Source organism: Artibeus jamaicensis, unplaced genomic scaffold, assembly GCF_021234435.1.
Source record: "Artibeus jamaicensis isolate MK-2021 breed Jamaican fruit bat unplaced genomic scaffold, CSHL_Jam_final contig_452, whole genome shotgun sequence".
NCBI classification, from domain to species: Eukaryota; Metazoa; Chordata; class Mammalia; order Chiroptera; family Phyllostomidae; genus Artibeus; species Artibeus jamaicensis.
Window position 1 is genome coordinate 15,462,232 of NW_026521837.1, and position 24,775 is coordinate 15,487,006.

General features: G+C 42.2%; 1 protein-coding gene and 1 long non-coding RNA gene across 3 annotated transcripts in view; one reads left to right on the top strand and one right to left on the bottom strand.

Moving 5' to 3' along the window:
* The window catches only part of TSPAN5 (tetraspanin 5), a 176,074-nt gene extending 155,114 nt beyond the window's left edge, over positions 1-20,960 (bottom strand). The window contains exon 1 of one of the 2 annotated variants that reach the window (XM_053666433.1): positions 20,912-20,960. In XM_053666433.1, the coding sequence (XP_053522408.1) occupies positions 20,912-20,923 (12 nt within the window). In that variant the 5' untranslated portion in view covers positions 20,924-20,960. Of the gene's footprint in view, positions 1-17,527; positions 18,043-20,911 lie in introns of those variants that run through there. The other variant, XM_037141643.2, reaches the window with a different exon arrangement.
* LOC119046525 (uncharacterized) overlaps positions 18,142-24,775 on the top strand; it is a 30,568-nt gene continuing 23,934 nt past the window's right edge. Inside the window, exon 1 of the long non-coding RNA XR_005082003.2 lies at positions 18,142-18,470. This is a non-coding gene — a long non-coding RNA (uncharacterized LOC119046525). The remainder of the gene's footprint in view (positions 18,471-24,775) is intronic.

The following is a 24,775-nucleotide window of genomic DNA, read 5'->3' on the forward strand; positions in this document are numbered from 1 at the left end:
CTCCAGAGAAGGCGAAGGTTGGTGGTCAGTGGTCACAGCCAATCCTTGCGTCTGACTGGCCTGAGTAAAATCCCTCCCACTGATCTGCCAACAGCAGCAAGCCTCAACTATAAGAGATGTACCCACACGAAGGGTGTACCTCAAGTACCCAGCGTGGGTGATGGGCAGGCTATGTCACTGGCCCCTACAGGACACCTATTACATTAGGCCACACTACCAAGACAGGGAGTCAAATCACCTCTACCTAATACATAGAAACAAACACAGGGAGGCTGCCAAAACGAGGAGACAAAGAACCATGGCCCAAACGAAAGAACAGATCAAAACTGCAGAAAAAGGGCTAAATGAAATGGAGATAAGCAATCTACCAGATGTAGAGTTCAAAACACTGGTTATATGGATGCTCAAGGAACTTAGTGAGGACCTCAGCAGCATAAACAAGATCCAATCGGAAACAAAGGATACACAAATTGAAGTAATGAACAACTTATAGGGAAACAACGATGGAGCAGATGAAGCTGAGAATCAAATCAATGATTTGGAACATAAGGAAGCGAAAAAAACAAAACAAAACAATCAGAACAGCAAGAAGAAAAGAGAATCCAAAAAAATGATAGCATAAGAAGCCTCCGGAACAACTTCCAGAGGCCCCACGTTCACATCTTAGGGGTGCCAGAAGGAGAAGAGAAAGAAGAAGGAATTGTAAACCTATTTTGAAAAAATAATGAAACAAAACTTCCCTAATTTGGTGAAGGAAATAGGCATGCAAGTCCAGGAAGCACAGAGAGTCCCAAGCAAGATGGATGCAAAGAGGCCCACTCCATAATCATAATGAAAATGTCAAAGGTTAAAGATAAAGGGAGAATCTTAAAAGCAGCAAGAGAAAAGCAGAAAGTTACCTACATAGGAATTCCCATAAAAGTGTAAGCTGATTTTTCAAAAGTACCTTTACAGGCTAGATGGATTGGCAAGAAATATTCAAAGTCATGAAGAGCAGGGACCTATAGCCAAGACTGCTCTACCCAGCAAAGCTATCATTTAGAATTGAAGGACAGATAAAGAGCTTCCCAGACAAGAAAAAACTAAAGGAGTTCATCATCACCAACCCATTGTTATTTGAAATGTTAAAGGACTTATATAAGAAAAAGAAGATCAAAACTATGAACAATAAAAGGACAAAAAATACATATCTATCAACAATTGAATCTAAAAAACGAGGCAAACAAGAACAGAGACGGAATCATGGATATGGAGACCATTTTAATGGATATCAAAGGGGAGGGGAGTGTGGGGGAATGGGTGAAGAAGTGAGAGGATTAGGAAGTACATACAGGTAGTCACAGAATAGCCATGGGGATGTAAACTTACAGTATAGGAAATGGAGTAGCCAAAGAACTTATATATTGACCCATGGACATGAACAATGGTGGGGGGACCGCCTGAAGGTGCTGGGCAGAGGGGGGCAAAGGGGGAAAAATGAAGACAACTGTAATAGCATAATCAGTAAAATATAATTTTAAAAAAGGAAAAAAATTCATTCCTTTCAGTAATTAATTCCTTTCAGTGTTCACATTTGGTAATAAAAAACCAAATAGGACATAAGTGAATTCATAAATTATGTTCATCACCACAGAATCTTCAAATACCTAATAGCTTGTTTAAGTGGAATATGAACAATATTAGAAATGACAAAGAATTTCAAATAATATCTATGCCATCAAGTTTAATCTACTCAATATGCAACTTTATGTGCAAATTAATTGGAAGCCTGTGTGTTTCTACTAACTTAAAAGCCACATATGGAATCCATATAAAACAGTTTTTGAGCCTGCTCATTCCAAAGCATGAGAGTAATACATAATAAATAACCTGAATACTTACTCGACCTAAGCAAGGTTGATGTTAATCAAATTGACTGCACCAAAACTGCTTAGCAGAACTAAACGGCGCCAAAACGCTAGGTCCTGGAAACTTGGGCAACTGGCAAGCACACAGCCTACAGATAGTACCGGCCAAACGCAACTTCATCCTAGTTCAATGCATAAATGGTAAACAGATGCCTTCTCTCCCATGGTCCCCTCCACACACTCTCCCCACGCAGCAAGGCCGGGCAAGAATGGCTGAGCCCACGGAGCTCCCAGAAGAGCAGCTGTTCCCTGCTTTAAAAATTAGGAGTTCTCTTTAAAATTTTGTTTGGAGGGAGAAAGCAGACTGGGGGGAGGTGAAAGAAGGGAAGTGGGAAGAAAGGTAAAAACTAGACGGTTTTTTAAGGTCCCTTTTAACATAGAAATTCTAAGATAATATAATCAGGATGGGAAAAAAAATTAAAAGATAGTTCCAATAAGTGGGCATTAAAATGACCCACAAAAACACAGAATTCAGTATTTGCATTCCTGCTGGAAATACCTCCAACCTGCTGTTCTTTCATCAGCAGGTTAACCTTTTAAAAAGTGAGAAAGAGATATAGCTTCCCTAAAAGCAAAAGGCCCTGTCTTCTCAATTTGGAATTAGAATCACAGAAAGAAGAGAAATGAAAAGAGAAAAATTCAATAGAATGGGCGCTTAAAATTTAAAAACTGCACTTGAAAGGTTCTTAGCAATAATTAATGATGTCTTAGTGCCTCCAGCTAAAATGTACTAATTTCACTGCTCAAAGAGTTTATTTTCCAATCTTCATCTAAGAACAAAAAATACAATAATAGTCTATTTTTCTGCTTGTGGCTTAGGATCTAAGACTGATCTCTGGTTTTTATTTTTAACATAAAAGAAGATTTCATTTAGTTTGCATATTTATAGTAGTATGTACAGTGATAACGAAATTTTAGTCTTTTATGGAAATGATCATTTTTAGAGGTCATATGGTCACCTAGGTAGCTTCATTTCTCCAAAGAGCACATTATCTTCTTAACAACAACAAAAAAAGATTCCAAAGATATAGATGAATACAAAATATGCATGAAGACTATATACTGATAATATATACTTTAAAAATCAAAGGATATACATCAATATTTAAATGGAACATATATGTATTTCACAAAATTGAAAAAAATATTTCAACCCTCTTTTTAGTGACCCCCGATCCTTTCATTTCTAAAATCTTGATTCTGCCTATTTTAAAAAAGATGAGTAAAACACTAGTTTTGCACCTTTTATGTAATAGTTTTAAATCCTCACCTGAAAGCAACTTTAAAATTCTTGAAGCAAAAACCTTAGGCTTTATTAAATCTTACAGACTCAGGATAAGAGTGAAAATGCCACACCTAACTGCATCATCTAACCATCTCTTCATTCAATTTGTTCTTTCAAAAACCAATAGATGAACCTAACAGAACAGGTACCAAAGAAACACTATTTTCAATAGGATTCCAGTTATGAGATTTTAAAAAATACTAAGTAGCATTTCTCACATGACATGGCATGTGGGCACCAATAATAAAACGTGCTCCAAAAGATCTCAACTACATTTTTTTGTCTACATAAAGGTCATGTTGAAAAGAAACACTGAGCTAGGAGTCAGGTTTTTTTTTTAGTTGTTTTTCAGTTACTTAACACTGTAACTCCGTTAGAAGTATAGGTTTCTCTCAAATGACTAAAGCAAACTTATTGATTTTTTTGGTTGTGTGAAATTGATATTTATTCACAAGGTATTTGTTCTGTATGTTGAAAACAGTCTAAATGTTATCCTGAGGGGAACATGCTGGTAAATTCAGAAGAAACACTAAAGGTAAGGATGGAAAAGCACGTTTTTCATTTACAAACTTAAGTAACTCAGGTTTGCTAAAATCAAATCTCTGTGACTACAACTGAATCTCAACAAAAAAATTTTGGTTGTCTGTGTTAGGATATTTGCTCACAGCTCTTGAACATTTGTCTGAGAGTCTCCACTTTTACTACAACTGAACCAAAAGAATTACTAGAACTGTGGTAAACTTCTCCAAAAAAAAAGTGTATTGATGTTGCTGAATTGTTTTTATAATAGAAAAGCATAAGTGTCCTATTCTAACAAATGCATCAAATAAATGGACTCATTCCAAAATTTAACATAATCAATAGTAACTTGAAGAAAGAGGAGAGGAGCAGAGAACAAAAGTCACTGAGACAGATTTCCTAAGTCTTTAAGGTTGACTTTCTGTAGCCTGAGATATAATTTTCCAAAGTATTTTCATTTTTATACCTAAGATGTCGCTAGCTACTCACTGGGCCTGGGGTGGGCAACAGTTCAGAAATGGGGGTACCCCTCTCTTATCACTAATAAGAAGTAGAACCTGGAGTAGGCAAAAATTTCAACACATACCCCCACCCACTTTACTTCTAGAGATTCATCATCCATCTCACTGGTGGCCTTCAGCTTATAAAATGCATGCCAGCCTGTGAATTACTTGAAAGTAGTGTTCCCCAAAGTGTGATTCCCTGGTGACCTGGGGTGCCAGAAGAGACAATTTTAGAATATAGCATTCAATAACTTTGAATAAGAAAGTCATTTCCTGTGCTGCTCTTTCATCCTCTGGTCTAGTCATGGAGAAAGGCTCCATTTGCTGCCAGGTTGTCAAACACTCTGCACACTTGTTAACCTCCACAGTCACAAAGCAAAATCTGCCTGACTCAGGCCTGCCAGCAGGCACCAAGAGCTACCTAGAAGTTAATAAGCCATATTATTGTCGTTGTAGGCATTGGAAGAGTAATATTTTTCAAGTTTCCTTTTGAAAGAAATGTATTTAAGCTTTAAAATGAAGTCAATTTGAAAGAAAATTAGTTTGAAATGATCTAGATCCTTGCAACTCAAAATGAGATCAGTGGACCAGGAGCTTCCACCTCAACTGGGAGCCTGTTAAAGGTGCAAGATCTTTGGCCCCTCTGATACCTACTCAGTCAGCATCTGCTTCTTAAACAAGATCCCAGTGTGAATGTATGCTCACTGAAATCTGAGAAACACTGGGGTAGCCCAAGAGCTCACCCAAAACCGTGCAGGCAGTCTGCAAATGACCGAGCACTGAGATGCACAGCCGCAGATTCTCAGGTGGTTCTCCCCAACACTCCCGGCAACCAGGTGGAGGAGGGCAGGACAAAGAGCAACTTGAGCTTTCCCAACGGGGAGCTCAAACCACCAGTGGACTGTGAGATCGATGAGTGAGTCTAAACCAGGAGTGCTGGGGGTGTAATGGGTAAGCTAAAATCACCCTAAATACGATCCTAAAATATCCTGTCATGCTACACAGATCATTCTTCTTGCCAATGGAGACTATAGTGAAATTCTACTTAGCCCTCTGCTTCGTCCCTCCTTTAGCACCTTCGAGGGCTGGGGTTTTCTGCACACCTGCTGCGTGAGAATGGTGACAAGGCTCTTGCCCTGGCTTTTTCTCCCAGGGCTGAGTGCAGTTACAGAGAAGGTTATACTCAGAAATAGGACAGCCTGGGTCTTCTGCTTCAGGTGATGGTACTAGAGGCAAAATACCACAGCCGTCCATGCGTCCCACTAATGCCCCAGAGGAGAAGCCAGGCAGCTGCTCACCCACCAAGATGGGGGACTCATTTAGTCAATGATTCAGGTAGTTCAGCCGAAATCCTGGTTGTCCATCAACTGGAAGAACACACAGGCAGAAATGGGAGGTATCTGTACCACTGACCTTTCGAAAGCTGATGATCGCTTTCAAAACCTAAGGAATTTGTCTGAAATGCATGAAGTAAAACAATGACCAAAATATGAAGGACTTGTGATACCATAGAAGCTAAAAAAATAGTTACAGCCCTCTAGATAATTCCAGAATATCCAGACTTAACAAGTGGTAATAAAATGTTTCCATGTCCCCTCAGGTGCTTGGCCAAAACTCAACTTCCTAGTACAAAACACGAACATAAGACAGTTTGGTTTTGCAAAGAAAATGAAGAATGAAGCTAACTGGGTAAAGAAAAATGGGAAAATTAACAACAAACAATAGACACGAACTCAGAGTCTGGTGTCCATGATAAGAATTACATGCCATTCATTTCAATGAAAAGAACATTGTGAACATTTGTTAGATCTTTCTTCCTTTTAGTTATCTTGAGAATGTACTTATGTAGGCAGAACATTAAAGAGAACAAACAATATATGTGACAATGTAAGATTATTTTAATGGTTCTGAAAGAAATTAAGAAAAACAGCCAAAAGCAATTATGGGTGTTGAGGAGAACAGAATAATAATTGCTAATACCTCTTGCTTATTCCAAGCAGTTTATACATACTAACTCCTCCAATCCTCATGACTGGAGATAGTGTTTAGGCCTTAATACTACTATTGATAACATTAACACTAAGCTAAGAATGCCACTTTGCAGATGAAGAAGAAACAAAAATGCAAGGTAAGTAACCTATCTGAGGTCACAAGCTCAGAAAAGGGCTGGGTAAAAGTTCACACATACTCAGTGTCCAAACTCCTTCCCACCACGTGCCTCACGCAGGAAGCTCTAGGATGCCCACGTCAGGATGAGACTTTCCTCGCTCTCTAACACTGTACTCTGCAAAGCATCTTCCTGAAAGCCCAATGCTGTGCAGTCTTCATCAGTCAAGGAGCTGGGCCACACTGATCCAACTACACCTTAAAACAGGAAATCAAAGTTTGGGCATTAATGCTTCAACAGTGATTAGAACTACAGTACTTACTTGGCAGAATTAAGTTTTAAGGCTGCTTCAGGGGAAATGTTAACAGTTGGGGGAAATTTTTGTTGGAAGCAAAACATCATACTTTGAGAAACGCTTCAGTCAAGAATTCCTTTTATTGGGACTACTTAATTAAGTAAAAAAGCATTAAAGTAGTTGGCTTGAAAAATTTTTAGAGCACCAGCTGTTCCCTCCAGATTTTTGGAAATTTGAGCTTAAGTGACAAGTACAACTTAGAAAAAAAATTCCCACAAGTAAGAAGAGCCCTTTGCCTTGTAATGCTCACCTAAACTGTGAACAGGAGCTGGGAGAGCTCTGGGCTGTCACTGTGATTTTCAGCGAGGGGAGCCAGCATGTTTTATCATCCATTTCCAAACACTACTTTGTTATTGTGGTTGGTAAGTGCATTACTTAAAAATTATACACTGCATTTCATAATTAACAAACCCATCTGTACTGGGCTGGCCAAAAAGTCGGTTACGTTTCTGTACAATGGCCCTAGTAGTGCTTTTGCCTTGAGCATCATTCGAAACAATTTTGTTAGATTGTATTGTGGCAGCTGTCATATCAACATGCATTTTTTTAAAGTATCAAAATTAAGGAATTTCTGTGCAGCCATTGTAATACTGAAGATGGAAGAAAATACGCAACACTTTCAGCATGTTACGCTTTATTGTTTTAAGAAAAGTAAAAATGCAACTGAAACTCAAAGAAAAGCTTTGTGCAGTGTATGGAGAAGGTACTGAGGCTGATCCAATATGTCAAAAGTGGTTTGCAAAGTTTCTTGGTACTACTGACATTTTGGCCAAATAATTATTTGCTGTGGGGCTGTCTTATGCACCTGAAGCTGTTTAGCAGCACCCCTGACCTTTACTCGCTAGAAGCTGATAGCAGGAGACAGCCAACATACTCAAAATATCAAAATCAACAAACTTTTTGGTGAAAATGAAGTGTGTCTTTATTTTACTGAAAAAACATAACAGACTTTTTGGCCCACCCAGTAACATACAGATAACATCATAGTGCTAACCATAGGGTTGCTGTGCCAGTTGGTTATTTGTTTTTTTAGTAGTGAGGATAACCATGTCCCACTACAACATCTCACAGAGATAATTTAGATTTTTATTCAAAATTGTATTTCTTTCAAGGGTTTCACTTTCGGGGTCCAGCCATAGTCAAGCACCTAATTTACTTGTAAGAGGGAAAGGGAAAGGAAGACATCAAGAAAATACTGGGAAAATTTATTCTACATATACTGAATGTTCTCCATTGAAACTTTTCTTTCTAAAGAAAACTGACAGATATCAGGGCTGGGTGTCATGGATTTACTTCACTGTCAGCTCTCGGTGACGGTGCTGCAAAATTCCGCACGCAGGAAGAACTGTCCGCACTGCGCCATCATGATGCAGTGAAGTCACGGTAACTGCCTTGGAGGTGTGGGAAGCACTAACCCCACCTCACCCCCACCCCCCACCCCACCCCCCGGCCCAGAACCAGGCTATGGAGGCTGGGGACCTAGGAAGCCGAGAAACTGGCTACAAAGCAGAGCGCCTTGCAAGAACAGTTGGCTGTCCTGCGTCCGTGCTTAGACCAGGCCCACTGCGCTTAAGTGTGCAGGGCAACAAGTCCCAACACCCAAGTGCCGATTTCTTCCTTGTTCCTGTTGAACAGACAGCTTCCATCCCTGTCCGCGCTGATGTTTGGCATACCAATTGCAGCTCCGGTAGTTCTCTTTAGCAGAGGTTTTCGCATTTTGTTTTCAAGTTTGCCTTCAGGTTTAAAAATAAACTGGCATTTTTAGATTATTAAAAAATTCCACAAGGGATAAAGTGGGCCACACTATTTTTTTCTCATAAACAAGGAACACTGGCAAGGTGGCTGGTGACGTGGGCCACCCTTTGGTCAGAACTCTACACCACCCACTCCCACACCCCCAAGTGTGTCCCCCCCCCCAGAGAGCCACAGAGGAGACGCCACAGCTTGCCCAGAAAAACAAGTCGGAGCTACTCAGCCTCAGCTGAGCATCAAAATCACCTGCAGGGATTTAAAAAACAAAAACCACGCATACCAGGACCCGTCCCAACCTACTGAATCAGATCCCTGCTAGAAAGACTGACCCTTCCTGACTAACAACTTACTGTGTCTGCTGCTACATCCACAGAAGGATGAAATACCAACCAGTCCCCCAGGAGGCAGCCCTAGTCAGTGACAGGCTTCCTAGGCGGGGGAGAGAGATCCACACCAGAAACGATTTTTTTAAAACATGCCTGACCATCAAGACTAAAAACCGTCTGAAGGCTCCAGTGGTGGTTTTCAATTGTTTCAAGCTGTAGACCCCCTTTTCTTTTCCAAGCAAAACCCGCACGGTATCCCAGAATATCACACCTAATGGCTGACTTTTTCTGGGGCAGAGAGGTCAGACACACACCCATTCAGGCCCCTGCACACTCAAGGAAGCCTGAGGCTGCTGGTTAGCACAACTTGAAAACCACTGACCCGGAATAAGACATTTAAATGTTTAAATATATAATTCTAAATTCAAATCATTAACTAGAGAACTAGGGTTCTGATTAGCACTCAGCTTAGGGAGATGGGTTTAACAGTTCACCTGAAAAAAGAGGAGATGGTTTCGCTACACTAGAAATTCAACTTGAGCTGACAATGTTCTCTGGCTGCCAGGAAAAGCATGTGCAGTGTCAGCTGGGTCCCTAACTGCTCTCTGTACCCAGAGGTTTACCTTTTACAAGGCACCTCCACAAGCGTGATCTCTTTGGATAACAACTCTCAGAGCATGAGAATAGAAGCAATCAGAATTATTTTCTCCATACTGTAGGTGAGCAACTGAGGAACTAACTTGCGACAAATCAGGCAGCAGCAGAGGCTTCTGCCTCCAGGTCCAGCAGAGCCTGGAGACTTAAGGGGAAGCTGGAGAGTTAACGACCCACAGCTCTCTGGATGGTTGAAACAGCAGGTAAAGAATGTGTTCCACGCCCTAGCCAGGTAGCTCACTGGCTTAGAGTGTCGTACCATTATACCAACGCTATGGGTTCGATCCCAGTCAGGGCACAGAGAAGAATCAACCAGCGAATGCATAAATAACTAAACTACAAGTCATTGTTTCTCTCTCTCTCCCTTCAGCTCTCTCTAAAACCACTAAATTTAAAAATATATATATTTTTACAAGAATGTGTTCCATTCCAACTGCTACTCTAATGGAAATGTGTCCAAATAGGAACACCAGCTGAGTACCATGACCAGGGCAAATAACAACGTGGAAACAATGAATGAAAAACACACAGAGGAAGAGCTTTTAAAGATATAAAACAGGATGTTTAGGAATAACATAAAGGCTATTTTTAATCAATGAAGGGCTATGGAAAAGGGAGATTAGTCTTATTTTGTACTACACACATGTAACCTAGCTCATTCTCCTTCTCCTCGCTGAAAAATTCAGTCCTAAAGCCATTATTGGGGACCAAGCTTGATGGGCCTTTTGCTCAGGGAGTGGTATCGGGAGGGATGTGGGACTCCAGAGAAGGATATCATAGCCTGATCAGAGTGAGAAGTGTGGTTGCACGGGGGTGTGGGTTGTGGCGTGGCATGTTGGAGCACCAGCAGGTAAGGAGGACAGCCACGTGAGGGGCAGGGATGGGCAACGGGAGGCTAGCTGCCTACAAGAGCTTTCATCAAATCAGTGAATGGTTAAGAGTAATGGGAGCCAGGAATCTCACTGTCAAAGAAGGTAGTAATGAATATGGAAAAGGAAACAATGAGAATATACACTGTGCTATCAGATAGGGATCTGAGGTATCACTGTGAACTTATAGTTTCCAAAATGTACAACTAGAAAGAGAAGTGAAGATATAAATGTGTGTATGTGTGCATATGTGTATATACGAACACATATTCCATTGTTCCATCTACCAAGAGATCCCAGGGCTGGTGATAGCCCCATAGCAATGAGCACACTTAACGACCAGACCTTGGCTTCTAAATACCATTTTCCACTCAAAGGAAGCAAAGTTCCCTGGAGAAATGGCTGATACATAACAGATGACACAGTAAATTACAAGATGAGTTTGGAACACGCTGTTCTACCAGAACACAAAGAAGTACTCAAAGAATGATTGGACTTAAGGGGCTTGGGGGGGCAGCCTGAAGAGACTGCTTCTGCTGCCAAACCTGGACCAAAGGGAACATCAAAGTAAGTAACAAGAGTAACAGTTTAATGAAAACACACTGAAAGTAAGAAAACCCTAATTTCCTACTGATGTAAATAAATAGATCAAAAATTTGATGAGGAAAGGGCTATTTACATAGTTTCAAATGGACTTGCCACAGAATTACAAAAATTACCAAAAAAAAAGTAAAGAGTGACTTTATGGTTGAGAAGCTTGACAAACAACACCTTAATCAAGTGACCGTCACCCGTAGTAGCACAAACAAAAATCGGTGCCATCTGAGGCTAGGTGGGAAAACCTCTAGCTTACAGACAACATACACTGAAGTGTTGGTGTGACAGCCATCATGCTGGCAACTGTCTCTCAAATGATTCTGGATAAAGACAATTTGTACTATTTGCAATTTTTCTATAGGTGTGAGATTATTTCAAAATAAAAATTAAAGATCAACAACAGTAAACTAGAAAGATAGAAGTTACAGGAAAACAGCCCTGGCTGGTGAGGCTCAGTGGATTGTGCACCAGACTGCAAACCAAGAAGTTGTGGGTTTGATTCCAGGTCAGGGCACACGCCTGCGTTATGGGCCAGGTCCCCAGTAGGGGGCACATGAGAAGCAACCACACATTGATGATTCTCTCCCTTTCTTTCTCCTTCCCTTCCCCTCTCTCTAGAAATAAATGCGTAAAATATTTTAAAAAACAAAAACAAGAAAAGAAGTTACAGGCAAATAGATTATATCTGGTTTGAGGATAGATGAAACTCTCCAACAATTAAAGTGGTCCAAAAAAGAGATCTATCATTAGAAAGGTTGACAGGATGTTAAGGAGAAAATACTTCACTGAATAGGAAGTTAGAGGAGATGATGTATTTTATAATGATTTCTTCATTCAGCAAACATTTATTAAACATCTACTGTGTTTCAGACAATGTGCTAGACGTGGGCTTGTGACAATGACTGAGACACAATCCCTGCAGTTGAGGCTGCGTAATCCAGCCAAGCATGATGATCTGGGAGTTAGACATTTTAAGACAGTCTTTGGTGTTAAAATAGAAAGAAGCATGTGACTCAAGAACATTGTCTTTAATACTCCAATTTTCTTTTATGAATTTTTAATAGATGACATAATAGTTTATTTTTCTATCATATTCTTTAACCACATTTTCATCCTAACATTTTTATGCTTGTGGGTGGTGTTAATTGAGGCATACTCAAAAACTTTATCACTTTTCAATTATGAACAGATGTAAGTAACTAGATGTTTTATTCTAAAATAGCAAGCATCTTTTAAAATAAGTTTCAAAGGAGAAGCTAGGGCTATAGTTACTGGAAGAGACTTAACACTCCAAAAGTGGCGCCTGACATGTTCTTCAGCACCTCAAGAGTCACTTCACATCTCTGTACTACAGTTTCTTCATCTGTCATAATAAGCTTGTTAGCTGCTTTGAGATGCATAGAAGAAAGACATCGTAATTATAAAGCTCTGTTCAAATACAGGTTGTTTTTACGTTCTGCCAGGGACTAACTATTATTGTGGCCATATTAAGACAGAGTGATCCATCTCAATGAGCTCACGTTGGCAATTTTACGGTGGGTGGAACATTATTTGGTTTTCCGACTCTTCCCTTTGGCTTCTTTTCAGTCTTCCAGATATGTCATCCAGTAGTAATGCTTCAGTGCCTTCTCACTGACCCAGGAGTGAGCAACCAGACTAAGCAAGTAAGTATTCAATTACTTCCCCCACTGAGGTCTGTACACCTTTCTTACAGTTTTTCTGTATGACACTTTCATAACCATATTTAGCTTTCTCCTACCATCTCCCTGTAATTCACAAGGCAGTTTAGACTTCCATATGGTTGCCATTGGAGCTAACAGATGTCTAACAAATTAAAGCAAAAATTATGCCTTATAAACTGCTGATGTATCATCATTCGAGAACATCTTAAAATTTATAGTGAATCATAAGATAAGGCTTCCTACCTGATGCCCCCCAAGGTTCCTTAAATCTCTCTCCTCCCTGAATTTAAGCCCTGTGGAAACAAATTAGGTACAACATTCTGCCATCAACCCAGGATAAACCTCCACTTAAAGACATAATGTAGTATTTGCAAGCACATCAAAGAGAATTTGGCCTCAAGTACCCAAGGCTGTTCTAATCCTTGTATAACAAAGAGAAGAGAAAAATGAATCACTTGGTTCTTCCAAATCATTCAAAGCTTCCACTGATCCATGAGACTTTTTTCTAACAAGTATGATTAAATCTACAAAATCCATTAGCCTCATCCCTTTTGATCCAAAGAGTATCATTATTACCTGGTACTAATGATGCCAACACACCACCAGGCTAAGGTGTTCTAGAAATTGTGCCCTGGCTGGTATGGCTCAGTGGACTGAGTGGTGGCCTACAAACCAAAGGGTTGCCGGTTTGATTCCCAGTCCCGTGCACATGCGTTTGGGTTGTGGGGCCTGGTTCCCAGTAGGAGGCATGTGAGAGGCAATCACACATTGATGTTTCTCTCCCTCTCATTCTCCTTCCCTTCCCCTCTCTAAAAATGAATATATAAAATTTTTAAAAAAGGAAATTGTAAAGTCTATGATGGAACTAGTATGAAATCTGAGATAATAACAAATAATGATATTCACCTTTTAAATATTGAGATACCGTGCTTGGTAATACACTTTCTCATTCAATCCTTCGATCTATAGCTACATTAGATAATGTTATTGTTCCCTTATAAACAAGAATTTAAGGTTCAGTACAGCAGACTGCATTTTCCAAAGATGGCCACAACCCACACAACCTAAACAAATGTCCATCAAAAGATGGAATCCCTTTCTTCACCTTCTTAAATTGAGCAGGCTCTAATGCATGGTTTAACCAGTGAAACAGATGTAATTGACAGTTGGCCAGTTCCAGGTACAGTGTTCAATGGCTGGAGCTTCTTCCATCTCAGAGACAAGAAGAAGCCATGTGTAGATACTCCGGCCAAGGACCCTGGCTGAGCTCTCCACAGAAGCACTCCACCCCAGCTTAATCTTCAGATAGTTCCAGCCTTGGCCACATCTCACTGCAACCGCAGGAGAGGTCCCAAGGGCCAACTGCCCAGATGTCCCTGGTCAAATTACAGAACTGGGAGCTACTAACAATAAAGTTCAGTATTAAGCCACTAAGTTTTTGGGCTTTGTGTTATGCAGCAATAGATAGCAAGAATACTGAACTACTTTACTTGCCTAGGAAAAGCTCAGATTTACAGCCAGAATCCAAAAGGGTCCAGAGCAGAACATCTGTCAATGGTGGGTGATGGGATTTAGGGACACAGTACCCCAAAGACACAACTGTAAAACAATACTTCCTTTTTCTTCCCTCCCCCCTTCCTGTCCCCACACAGCCTCAGGGTTTTCTGAGAAATGTCACAGAATGGTGACACCCTCAATAATAGCAATTCCCTTCTGGCTTGAGTTCTTCCAATATAAAATAGGGATAATAAGATTTTTTCCCACCACCCTGTGATAACTAATGTGAAAGGAATCTGTACAAGATGTTGACTTTGTTACTCAGAATATCATTACCACTGTTATATAAAAGGAATCAGATTTTACACAAGAAACTCTAACTCTAATAATAAAAATATATTTAATGACTCAAAGGACTACATTTGAGATTCACAATGGGCACAGGGGAACATGCATTCTATACCAATTAATGAAGAAGACAAGAAGAAATTTTAAAAATATTTTTAATAAAGAATCTTTGAGGAAGAAATGAACTAATAAAATTGATCTTCAGACAAGTCTCAGTAAAAGATCTATAATTTAACAAACATCCCAATATATGTTACTTTCATTATATATCAGGACCCATCGCTAGAATTTTTCCCCCCAGTATATTGGAACTCAGTAGATTCATTATTTTTCAGAACCAGAAAGCCTTACAATTCATCCAATTCCTTCATTTTAACTGCTGAGAAACTGAGGATTGGGACAGTTGACTGAGCAGCAAGAAGTCAAACTATTCATTAGTAAGAGAACCAAACTCTTAGTGCCGATGGTACTATCTATATTTTCCATTTTTATTTTACCAGAATTTTACCTCCAAGTATCTTCCATGCATTTCAAATTTATTCTAGCATTTCACAGTGTGAACATGAAAGATCAGGAAACCATGCTCTGTGTTATTAACCTCTTCTTCATAACGGTATGAGCCAGGCCAAGCCTGCCCTTTCTGGAAGTCACAGGGAGAATGTTGACTCTGCAGAGGGCACAGGTGTGCAACTTTACAGACACAGGCTGCCAAGTTTCTGACCCCAGTTCTTCCGCCACTAACCTCTGAGTCTGGATTACTTTCATCATATATCATGGCTGCCTTCCTGTTGACCACCACCAGAGACCAGGGTACCGACAAACTGGGAGGTTTAAACATGGGGCAATTTTGAAGCGGCGAACAGGATGGGAGAGGTATGGGTGTATGGGAGGGCACGGCTATCTCAGTGGAAAACTTCAGGCAGAGAAAGGAGTGAGAGGATGAATTGAAAGCAGAGTAAAAGAAGGGTCCCTAAAATAAGAAGGGCATCTACAGAACTATTCTTCCTCGGGCATCACACTTAGTTCCAAAGCCTACATCTGCTTTCAGGCTTCCCATAAAATTTCCCCCAGAGAATGAAGACCTTCAAAATCAGATAAGACGTGGCTCTATCCTGGAACTGTCTGTGCAACCACTCTGCAACTCCTTGAATACATCCACAATTCCACGAGTTTTGCTACAACCTTATCCACAGAAACTGGTAAATTTGCCTCTGTACACTATATAAAATTATACCAAGCTGTCAGGGACACAAGCCCAAACCCCTTTATTTCTTTCTACCTCCTGCTATGAAGATGCAGAGAAAGTCCCTGGGTGCTTTCTGTTGCCTGGCAGCTAAAGTGTGCAACTTTTGGAAGCGTCCAAGTAGAATCCAAAGGACTGTGCTCACTAACCCAACACAGTCCAATCACAGTTCCGTAGTCCCTGACTCTCAACGTCAAGAAGTTTTGAGTTCAGATAAAAATCAAAATACCTCACTGAGAAATGTCACAACCCACCACTTTTAAACCCAGCAGGGGTGGTAAAAAGAAAAGAAGCAAAGAAAGAAAATAACTTCTTCCTCCTGTATCTGTAGCAGTGTTTATAGGAACAGGAGTGACTGCTAACAGAAACGTGTATAATTGCTGGCAAAAAAAAAAATCCTGCCTGTGAATGACTGCATATTATATTCATTTATGTGTCCCTCTCATTATCTTTATCATCCCTGAAGAGAGATGACATGCTGACACAGAAAGTGGTCCCCAATCCCTTCCATTTTCCTTGGCAAAACCTGTATGATCAATGCAAGATACTCCTATAGAAAACAGAAAATAAAAACAGCCTGGTAATTGTGTGGTAGAAAAAAAATATAAAGAGCTATATTGACAACTACTCTCATAATGTATATGTTTATGGCAAATTGCCAAAATTAAGGGGAATCAAAATAAATTCTGTGTTCAAAATGCTGTGAATTATTATTGATCCAGCTTTTGCGTTATCGTTTATCTCACAATGAACCTACACTGGAACAGCAACTTGTAGAACCCCCCAGACAGCCACCATCTTTACTTCCCATGGGGCGGGGGAGTGCCCGGTAAGAAAAAGGATGGGTTGGGATGGGATTGGATGGGATGAGATAGGGAGGAAAAATAACACGGTCTTTGAACCAGTTTCCCCTGGCCCTAGTGAACTCTTTGTCTAGTTGCTGAACACGTTTGTGAGATCAAGGAAAAGAATCCAAACAAAAGAGTAGGCGTCCCAGCTCAATTACAATAGGTGCCAAGCATATTGTAGAGCCAGCAGAGCATGGTTTGAATCTTGCGTTCAAGCATTTGCTCTCTAGCAGTGCCTCCAATAAAACATGTCTCGCACCCCTTCTCTTTTGCATTTCCCCCAAACAGCCCGCTCGATGTCACTCCTTTAAAAAGGACGAGAGGCACGGCCATATGGAAACAAATGTTGATGGTGTCTTCTCATTCTGACAGTAATATATTTAGAAATAAAGCCATCCACCTCACGCGCCCACTGTCCAGTCCATTACGCAAAAAGGAGCGCTTTCCAGCCGAAGGGGAAGAGCTTGCAGCAAGCGTTATTTACGTGTGCATTACAGAACCACACTCCGCCGCATCTGCATCCTACACAAAGCCCGAGATGGTGCAGGAAGATACACGCTGAGCAAGGCAAAGACCAGCCGCGGCAACACTGAGCCAAGCCCTCATCCAATCAGAGCCTGGTGAGAAGATGGACCTCGGGGTCGGCTCTGCCCGATTAGCCTTCCCTATTATGACACCACGCTCTGCCCAACATCCATTTCCCACCGAGAGCAAATTTAATTCGTGTGGTTGCTCATTTCCCAAACTGCCGAGACCTTTCTTTCATCTGCATCCCCTGGTCGTCCCTGAAAAAGCCACCCCGAGGCCTGGGTGCTCCCTCTCCGGCTCGGTTTTTCTTGTTACCTCTTCCCATTTCTCTAAAGGATGAAATGTTTCTCCAACACACAATCTGGAGAGGCTGAAGGCAAATGCCTCTCCAAGCTCCGGCACGTGCCCGAGGGGCTGCAAAAAGTAAAAACAGCAAACAACGCGGGGGGGAAATCTTCGCGAATCGATCCGCCACAATAGTTGAAATCCCAAAAAGCTCCAACTTACCCAAAATATGACATTGAAGCCAAATATGAAATATTTGATGCAACAACTGACTTCAGGACCCTTGTAGTGCTTCCCGGACATCCTCTGGGTTCATGAAGACACTTGTCCCGGCAGCCCGAGTTTGGAGCCCCGGAGCACTGGTGCTCGGAGCAGCCCGGCAGGAAGCAGGGGCTCGGAGACGCTGCTCGGGGGGCCGCGGCGTGGCGGCTCAAGCTGATCCACGCGGGGTCCGACCGGCGGAGAGCGGCTCCCGTACCTCCAGCCCCTGGCACCCCGAGGCCGCCGGAGCCGGGGTGGCCGCGAACAGGCAGGGAACCCGCGCGCTGCAAGCCCGGAGCCTTGTCGAAGCTGACCCCGAGCACCAGGCGAGCGCCCGCGTCCCTCGGCCAGGCGATCTCTCCGTCCGTAAGTCTACGGGCTTCAGGCAAACGCGGCCACGGCAGATGCTGGAGGGGACGCTACTCGCCTGCCCGCCGGCTGGAGCGCGCCCTCCCACTCCTCGCTCCGCCCGCCTCTCGCTCCACCCGCTTGGCGGGTCGCTGCTCCACCCGCGCAGCCCGCAGCTCCGCCCGCCGCCCGCTTCCCAAGCCTCACTGAGGCGCGAGCGCGCGCGCGCGCGCACGGGCTCGGGTGCTCGCGGGCAGCAGTGGCACCACGTAGCCGCACCGCCGCCTCCTTCCACCGCTCTCCACCCTCCCCTCCCTTTCCCCGCCCCTTCAGTGGTGGCTGAAACCCCTACGACCCCCAAGCGCTGCAACGCGTACTGGGGAAGACCGCAGGCAGAAGGAAGGAGGGAGGGTGCCCGGGCGCACGCCGCTTGGCAGCAGCCCGGCGGAGAGACGGCGATTGCTGAGCAGCGGGTCCCTATCCGTCACCCGCACCAACAGCAAACAGCTTCTGGACGCACGCGGGGGAGAAGGTCGTTGCGGGGCGAGAGGGCTGGGTGAGTAGGGATCCAGCAAAGCCCCAGCCCCAGGACAAACCGCGGTCGAGTGTTACTACACTCACGCCCTCTCTTTCATCACTAGGTTACCCTGCCGGAGAAGACTCCGCGCCCCTGAGCTTGATAGGAAAAGGGGGGTAGACTTCGCTGGGGACGAAAGGGGAAATGGGGGAAAGCAAATCGGGAGGGTTGCAAAGGAAAGTCTCTTGAATCCCACTGTGGCTCCAACCCAGCTCTCCTGCCTGCCAGAGAAATGAAGTTTATTCTGGAAGTAAAGACAAGGAAGGAGACACAGTCCAAAGGAATCCTAATCTGGATCACGACCCTCACTCCAGGATATGATGCAGCAACACAAACCCAAACAGTAAATGCACCCCGCTAGATGGAATAGTGTCCAAAGAACTTGACAGGTCCCTAATTCTTAAAAATCCAAAATGAGTTTCAGGATAGCCATCTGAGGAATCCGAACAGCGTTTCTAGATCATGAGCCATTATGCATTTGACCTCTGGAGAAAGATAAGAACGCACATCTGGAAATTGTTTTAGAACTCTAGCTGCGAAGGTGTTTCCTCTCTGCCCTCCTCCTGGGGCACTGCCATAGATGCTAGCCAGCAGGTACCAGTATGCCGTGCAAGAAAAATGAAGAGTCGCTCAGACTGTGTAAACATCAATGGGTATTTTTTTAAGGCTTCGCAAAGCTACAAAGGGGAGATGAGATCAGGAAACTTTGCCAGCACCGTCCCGTGTAACCTGGTACTGGGAACAGAAATCTCCATGTTTCCTAAGCTCCCCAGGTGATGCTTAAGTACGTTTAAGTTTGAGAACCTTCTGCAAAGTATTTCCCTAGATAAGCACCTCTCGCTTTTCTCAAAAACTGTCTAGCTAGTTGACAACCTACGGTCTAGCTTTGGAGGGACAAGATGTTACTTTTCTTGCAATAAACCACACTTTGAAATAGGTTTGACCTTGAAAGGGATTGATACTAAGTATATTGAGGTCACAGGGAGGAGCCAGGATAGTAACAAAGGTGGGAAAGCCAGGAGATCCTACCCATTAAATAACAGACCTGTGGCAGTGGCTAACTTTGGATGTAATGATCAGCCTTTTGCATGAAATAACTCCTTTAAAAGCACCTTCTACCCACCCCAAACAGCATACTACCAACCAATCTCTCCAGCTTCAAAGGTAAGGTCTGCCCTCAGCAACAGATTCCCAATTAACAGGAAAGCATTAACAAGCTTTGCCTAAGCCTATTAGTGCTGTATTATAATTCTTCCTATAAATAAAACAGTCGAGGCAGATTCCTGGATAAATCAGAGGAAAAGTCTGTCTTAAGCTGATGTGACTCAATTCAGAAAAGGACTAGAAATTAGGTCCAGTTGATGGCTGAGTTGATCCCTAAGCAGGATTCATCTTTGAAATAAAAATCAGTGGAGAAGAGAAAGTTCAGATAATGTAACTCATTGGCAATTTGGAGAGGGGTGGAAGGGGAACTAGTTAAATCCTTATTTCACATATCAAAAGGAAGTTCTGTCCTGGCTGGTGTGACTCAGTTGGCTGGAGCATGGTCGATTCCTGGTCAGGGCACATGTGTAGGTTGCTGGGTTGGTCCCCAGCTGGGGCCCTACGGGAGGCAACCGATTGATGTCTTTCCAGCACACTCATGCATGCTCTCTCTCCCTCTCTCCCTCCGAATTAAAAAAAAAAAAAAGTTCTAGTATGCTTAATGAATTAAATATATTTTCTAAAGAGAATATTTGTTAAACCTCAGGCTAGAAGTATTTCTCAATTTTAAAGCAATAGAAGGAAATGATCAATGGATATGACTGGTTAATAAAACTTCTATGTGTCAAACATTTTTTAAAAAGCAATCCAAACCAGAAAAAGAAATACAACAAACATTTTTAAAAGTCTGAATACCTATAGTATACAATAAGTAGGGCTCATATAGCTAAAGAATATAGAGTCCCAATGATTGAATATAAACAAAACAAACAAGCCACACGCAGAGAAATCAAATAGTAAAAAAATATATGGTGAAAGTTAACCTTGCTGGTATCAGAGAAATAAACATTAAAGCAAAGATAAAAATATAAAGATCATGAGCACTAGTTGGCTCACGCACCACTGGCGTTGCTATGAAATGACAGTGTCCATTTAGAAAGCGTTTTGGCTGTACATCTCAGGTCTGCGTGCTCCGCTATTTTGACTCAGCAGTTCCACTTCTGGGTATCTAGACCAAGAAATACTCCAAAATGGGGAAAAGTTATATGCTGCAAGTTGTACATCATAGCATTATTTATATTGCAGACTTGGCCACAATTTAAATATCCTAGTGTAGGGGTTATACCCAGCTCCTTGTAGCCACCTGGACCACAGCATCACTTCCCATTTCTATGCCTTTGCACACATCTCTCCTGGTCTCTGTCTGAAGCACTCACCGTGCTTTTCATCTGGGAGCTGCCTTTTCTTTCTCCTACACTTTGATCAGCACTTTTCCAGAGTACCTCATTTGTTCCTTCTACACCTCCTACAGTCTTCCATTTCGGCACTTGGAGACTACCTGTAATTACTCGTCTACCTGCCCTTCTCCACCTGGCTTTGACTCCTTCAAGGGTGTGGCCCATCTGTCTGTAATCCTTTTAATCCTCTTAATCACTAGCGCTCTAGTACTGTGGCAGGTGTTTGATAGATATTTATTAAAGGGATGGGTGAATTACTTAAACCTTTTACAGTCATTAAGGATAATGATTATAAACAGTACTATATATGGCACCATATATGGATTTATCTCAAAGTAATGTTAAATGAAAAAAATCAAGAAGCAAAACTATATATCCAGCAGACTAACATTTTGTAAAAACTGTGTGTTGGTAGATAAAAATGAACAATTTATTTACACATATTTCCTTGGTAATGGGTAAGCTATCTAGAGATATGGATGGGAAGAAGACCTTTATTTTTTTTAATATACCCTTTGTTTTCAACTTTTGAACCATGTGCATGAGATAGTCACTTTGAAAAGTAAATCACTGTAAAATCATACAACTATGTTATATGGAGTTCATTCTTGCCAAATAATAACAGTTGTTAGATTGTGTGATTGTGAGTGATTCTGGTTTTATGTTTCTGGTTTCCACTTTTTTAATGTGCTCATCTTGCTTTTATAATCATGACAATAAAATTATAAACAAAGACAAATAAATGAAATAGTCCTCATATTTATTTATCACAACTCCTTCATGGCTCAATAAATTCTGATCTGTTTTAAGGAGACAAGAATGTGAGTACTTTTCTCCCAGGAAACTGTTATGGCTATCTCCTTTATAATTTTCAGATTGAAAAACAGTTAATAGGTTTAATTACTGAAAAGCTAATTAGCCTTGCATCTGACAGTAAGAACAGGTAAAGCATGTTCTAATAGTTGCTAGCTGAACAGCAAGATATGACAACAGCATTTTAACCAAAGACAGCAAATTTAATGAGCTTGTCCGTCTGTCTGTTTCACTCTTCCTGCCCATCTCCTCCCCCCCCCCGCCTCTTTCATTCACCATCTCTCTCTCTTGCTCCTCCAGTCCTCTGTTTTTCCCTTCCTTCTCTGTAGCAAGCTCTACAGGTTGCCTATACACCTCCATTACCTCCTTCCTCTCAGAACCCTGGTGCAGTTCCAGTGCCCACCACTCTTTTAACAGCTCTATGCTTTGGGAAAAGCAGCCCAAAAGTCTGGTTTAGAAATGGGCACTTGGCACAGTTCTGGCTGGTGAGATGAGGAGAATCTGCTAGGGACTTCCTCCCATCTAAGAGATGGTTTCGTTTTGGCCTTGGATGGGATTGTGTTTGGATGTGGCACCTGAATCCTCTACATACCAGGATGGAAGAGTGAGAAATGAAACAAACCTAGGCCTTCTTGACACAGTTACAGGCTGACAAGCCCACCTCAAGACTTCCTGTCGTATGAGACAACTTACTTGGGTAAGGCACTGTGAGAAAGGTTTTCAGTTTCATGCTGCTGACAGTATCCTGGTTTAAACACTCTCCTTCTGTTGTTCTCTCCCAACCCTTTGATTTTCTCATCTTGAAAAACCACCAGTGTTTCCGTGTTTCTCTCAGCACACCTTCTTTTTCTACTTTTCCATCCCCTCTACTCTTTCCCAACTTCTCCTGTCTCTCTTGAACAACAGTACCAGGGGAAACCTTTAGCCCTGTCTGGCCAGAGACGCCCACCCCTTTCTCTCAGACTTCTCAACCACAACGTGCTTCCCCACCTCCAGCCCCATTTCTACTTCATGGTTGACAGGCCTGAGTAGATCCAGGTGGGGCCAGCCGGAGAGTCTGTCTCACTGCAGTTGGCACTCAGTAACCACACAATCCCTGCTTGGGGCTGAAATGGAGGCACCGTTTTTAGGAAAGCTGGGGGCCTGTGTTTCCAGGAGGAGGCCCAAACGCTCACTGTCTCTGCAGAAAGAGGAAGGAAGCATAAACACTGAGAGAAACAGCAGCAGAGTGTGTGACAGCGTGGGCTGCAAACGGTTGTGCATTTTGTGCTCTGAAAGGCTTCCGGCCTTGCCAAAGGCGTTCTGTCTGCCTGTGGATTGCTCCAGGACGTGCCGGTACTTGAGGTTTATGAGATTTTTTTAGATAGAGTTCTTCCATCGTATCCCATGTTAGCTTTAGCTAGTTTGAAGTGGGCAAATCAAAGAACCTTGATGAAAACAATAGGTCATCTACCTCAAGTCGACTTGTCATTTTTTAAATTGGCCATAATATAGCCCTTGCTGGTGTGGCTCAGTTGGTTGGAAAATCATCCCATAAACCAAAAGGTTGCAGGTTTGATTCTCAGTATCTTGTGGACTGAATGATTGAGGGTTCGGTTCCTGGTCAGGGTACATGCCTAGGTCGTAGGTTCAGTCCCTGGTCAAGACACGTGTGGGGAGCAACCAACAAATGTTTGTCTCTCACATTGACGTTCCTCCCTCTTTCCCTTTCTCTCTCTCAAAAATCAGTAAATGTATTTAATTGACCACAACATAGAAGTATATTTTTGTTATATGTAATAAAGATTGTGCCTACTGTTCCTTAGTTGAAAAGTGAGCAAATTAAAATGTTATATTTCTCTAAAAATACTGCTTCTCCGAGGACCGACACCACATTCGTGCCCCTCTTGCCCCATAGCCACACACACCTATTTAAGATCAGTTTGCAGGACCCCAGGAAGAACACACAAAGAAACTGAATCTGTCTCAAAAATATGATTAAACAAGCATATGTAGAACACCGCCCGCTGTTTCACTTTAAAAAATCAATTATAATTGCTTATGCAATACAATGAATTCTATTTTCTATAAAATATGGCAGATCCGGCACCGGTGTTTCTTTTATTGTCTTTTTTTGGGGGGATAGCACCTCATTATCCTCCAACTTTGGAATTAGCTAGGCCTGTGAACCGGGGTGCCAGGCCCTCACCTTACCAGGGCCCAGCGCATGACAGCGGTTTGGCCAATCAGAAGCTCCCTTGGCGTTACCGAGAGGAGGTAGTACAAGTCAAGAACTACATGAAGATCATTGATTGTAACCCCTAGACAAACCTGAGGCTGCCCTTTTAAACTTTGAGATCTGGTTCTCCTACCCTCCCTTTAGTCCCGTAAGCTACTTTATCTCTTTCCACTGAATCCACTTTCTGATTAAATTACACAATGCCTGTTTCCATGGCTTACACCAAAAAAAATTCTAATTAGTACTATGTGAACTTTAAAAACTCTATTTTCAGAGAAAAAAAATATTAACTTTTTCTGACTTAAAAGGTAAGATACCCTTATCATACAATATTCAGAAAACATTTTTAAAGAATTGCCCATGACACTTCCTAAGAAACTGTTGTCAATTATGTTAATATATTTTATTCATTAATAATATTTTTACACCATTGATCTCATTCTTCAGAAAATAAAAATCTAAAACTAGTATATCTTCCACTTGCCAGTGCCCAAAAACAGCACAGAGAAAACCTCCATCGGAACAGAAGCAGGTGCATCCCAACTTCCAGAGCGGGGCTCCCTGTCAGGACACTCACCTCACCGCCCCATGCGTCTAGACTTGGGATGTTGTCCTTTGCCACCTCATCACTGTTTCTGTTCTTCTAGACAAGCCTGCTTGCATGCTCCCTCACATTCACTCCCAACTCCAAACCATCTCAAAGTGCTATTCCCACCCCATAAACTTCACCCTTCCATCTATCACCAAATCAAATTATTTTTCAGTTCACCACAATTCAACTCCTTATGAAGTCTGTTCCCAATTAACATGAG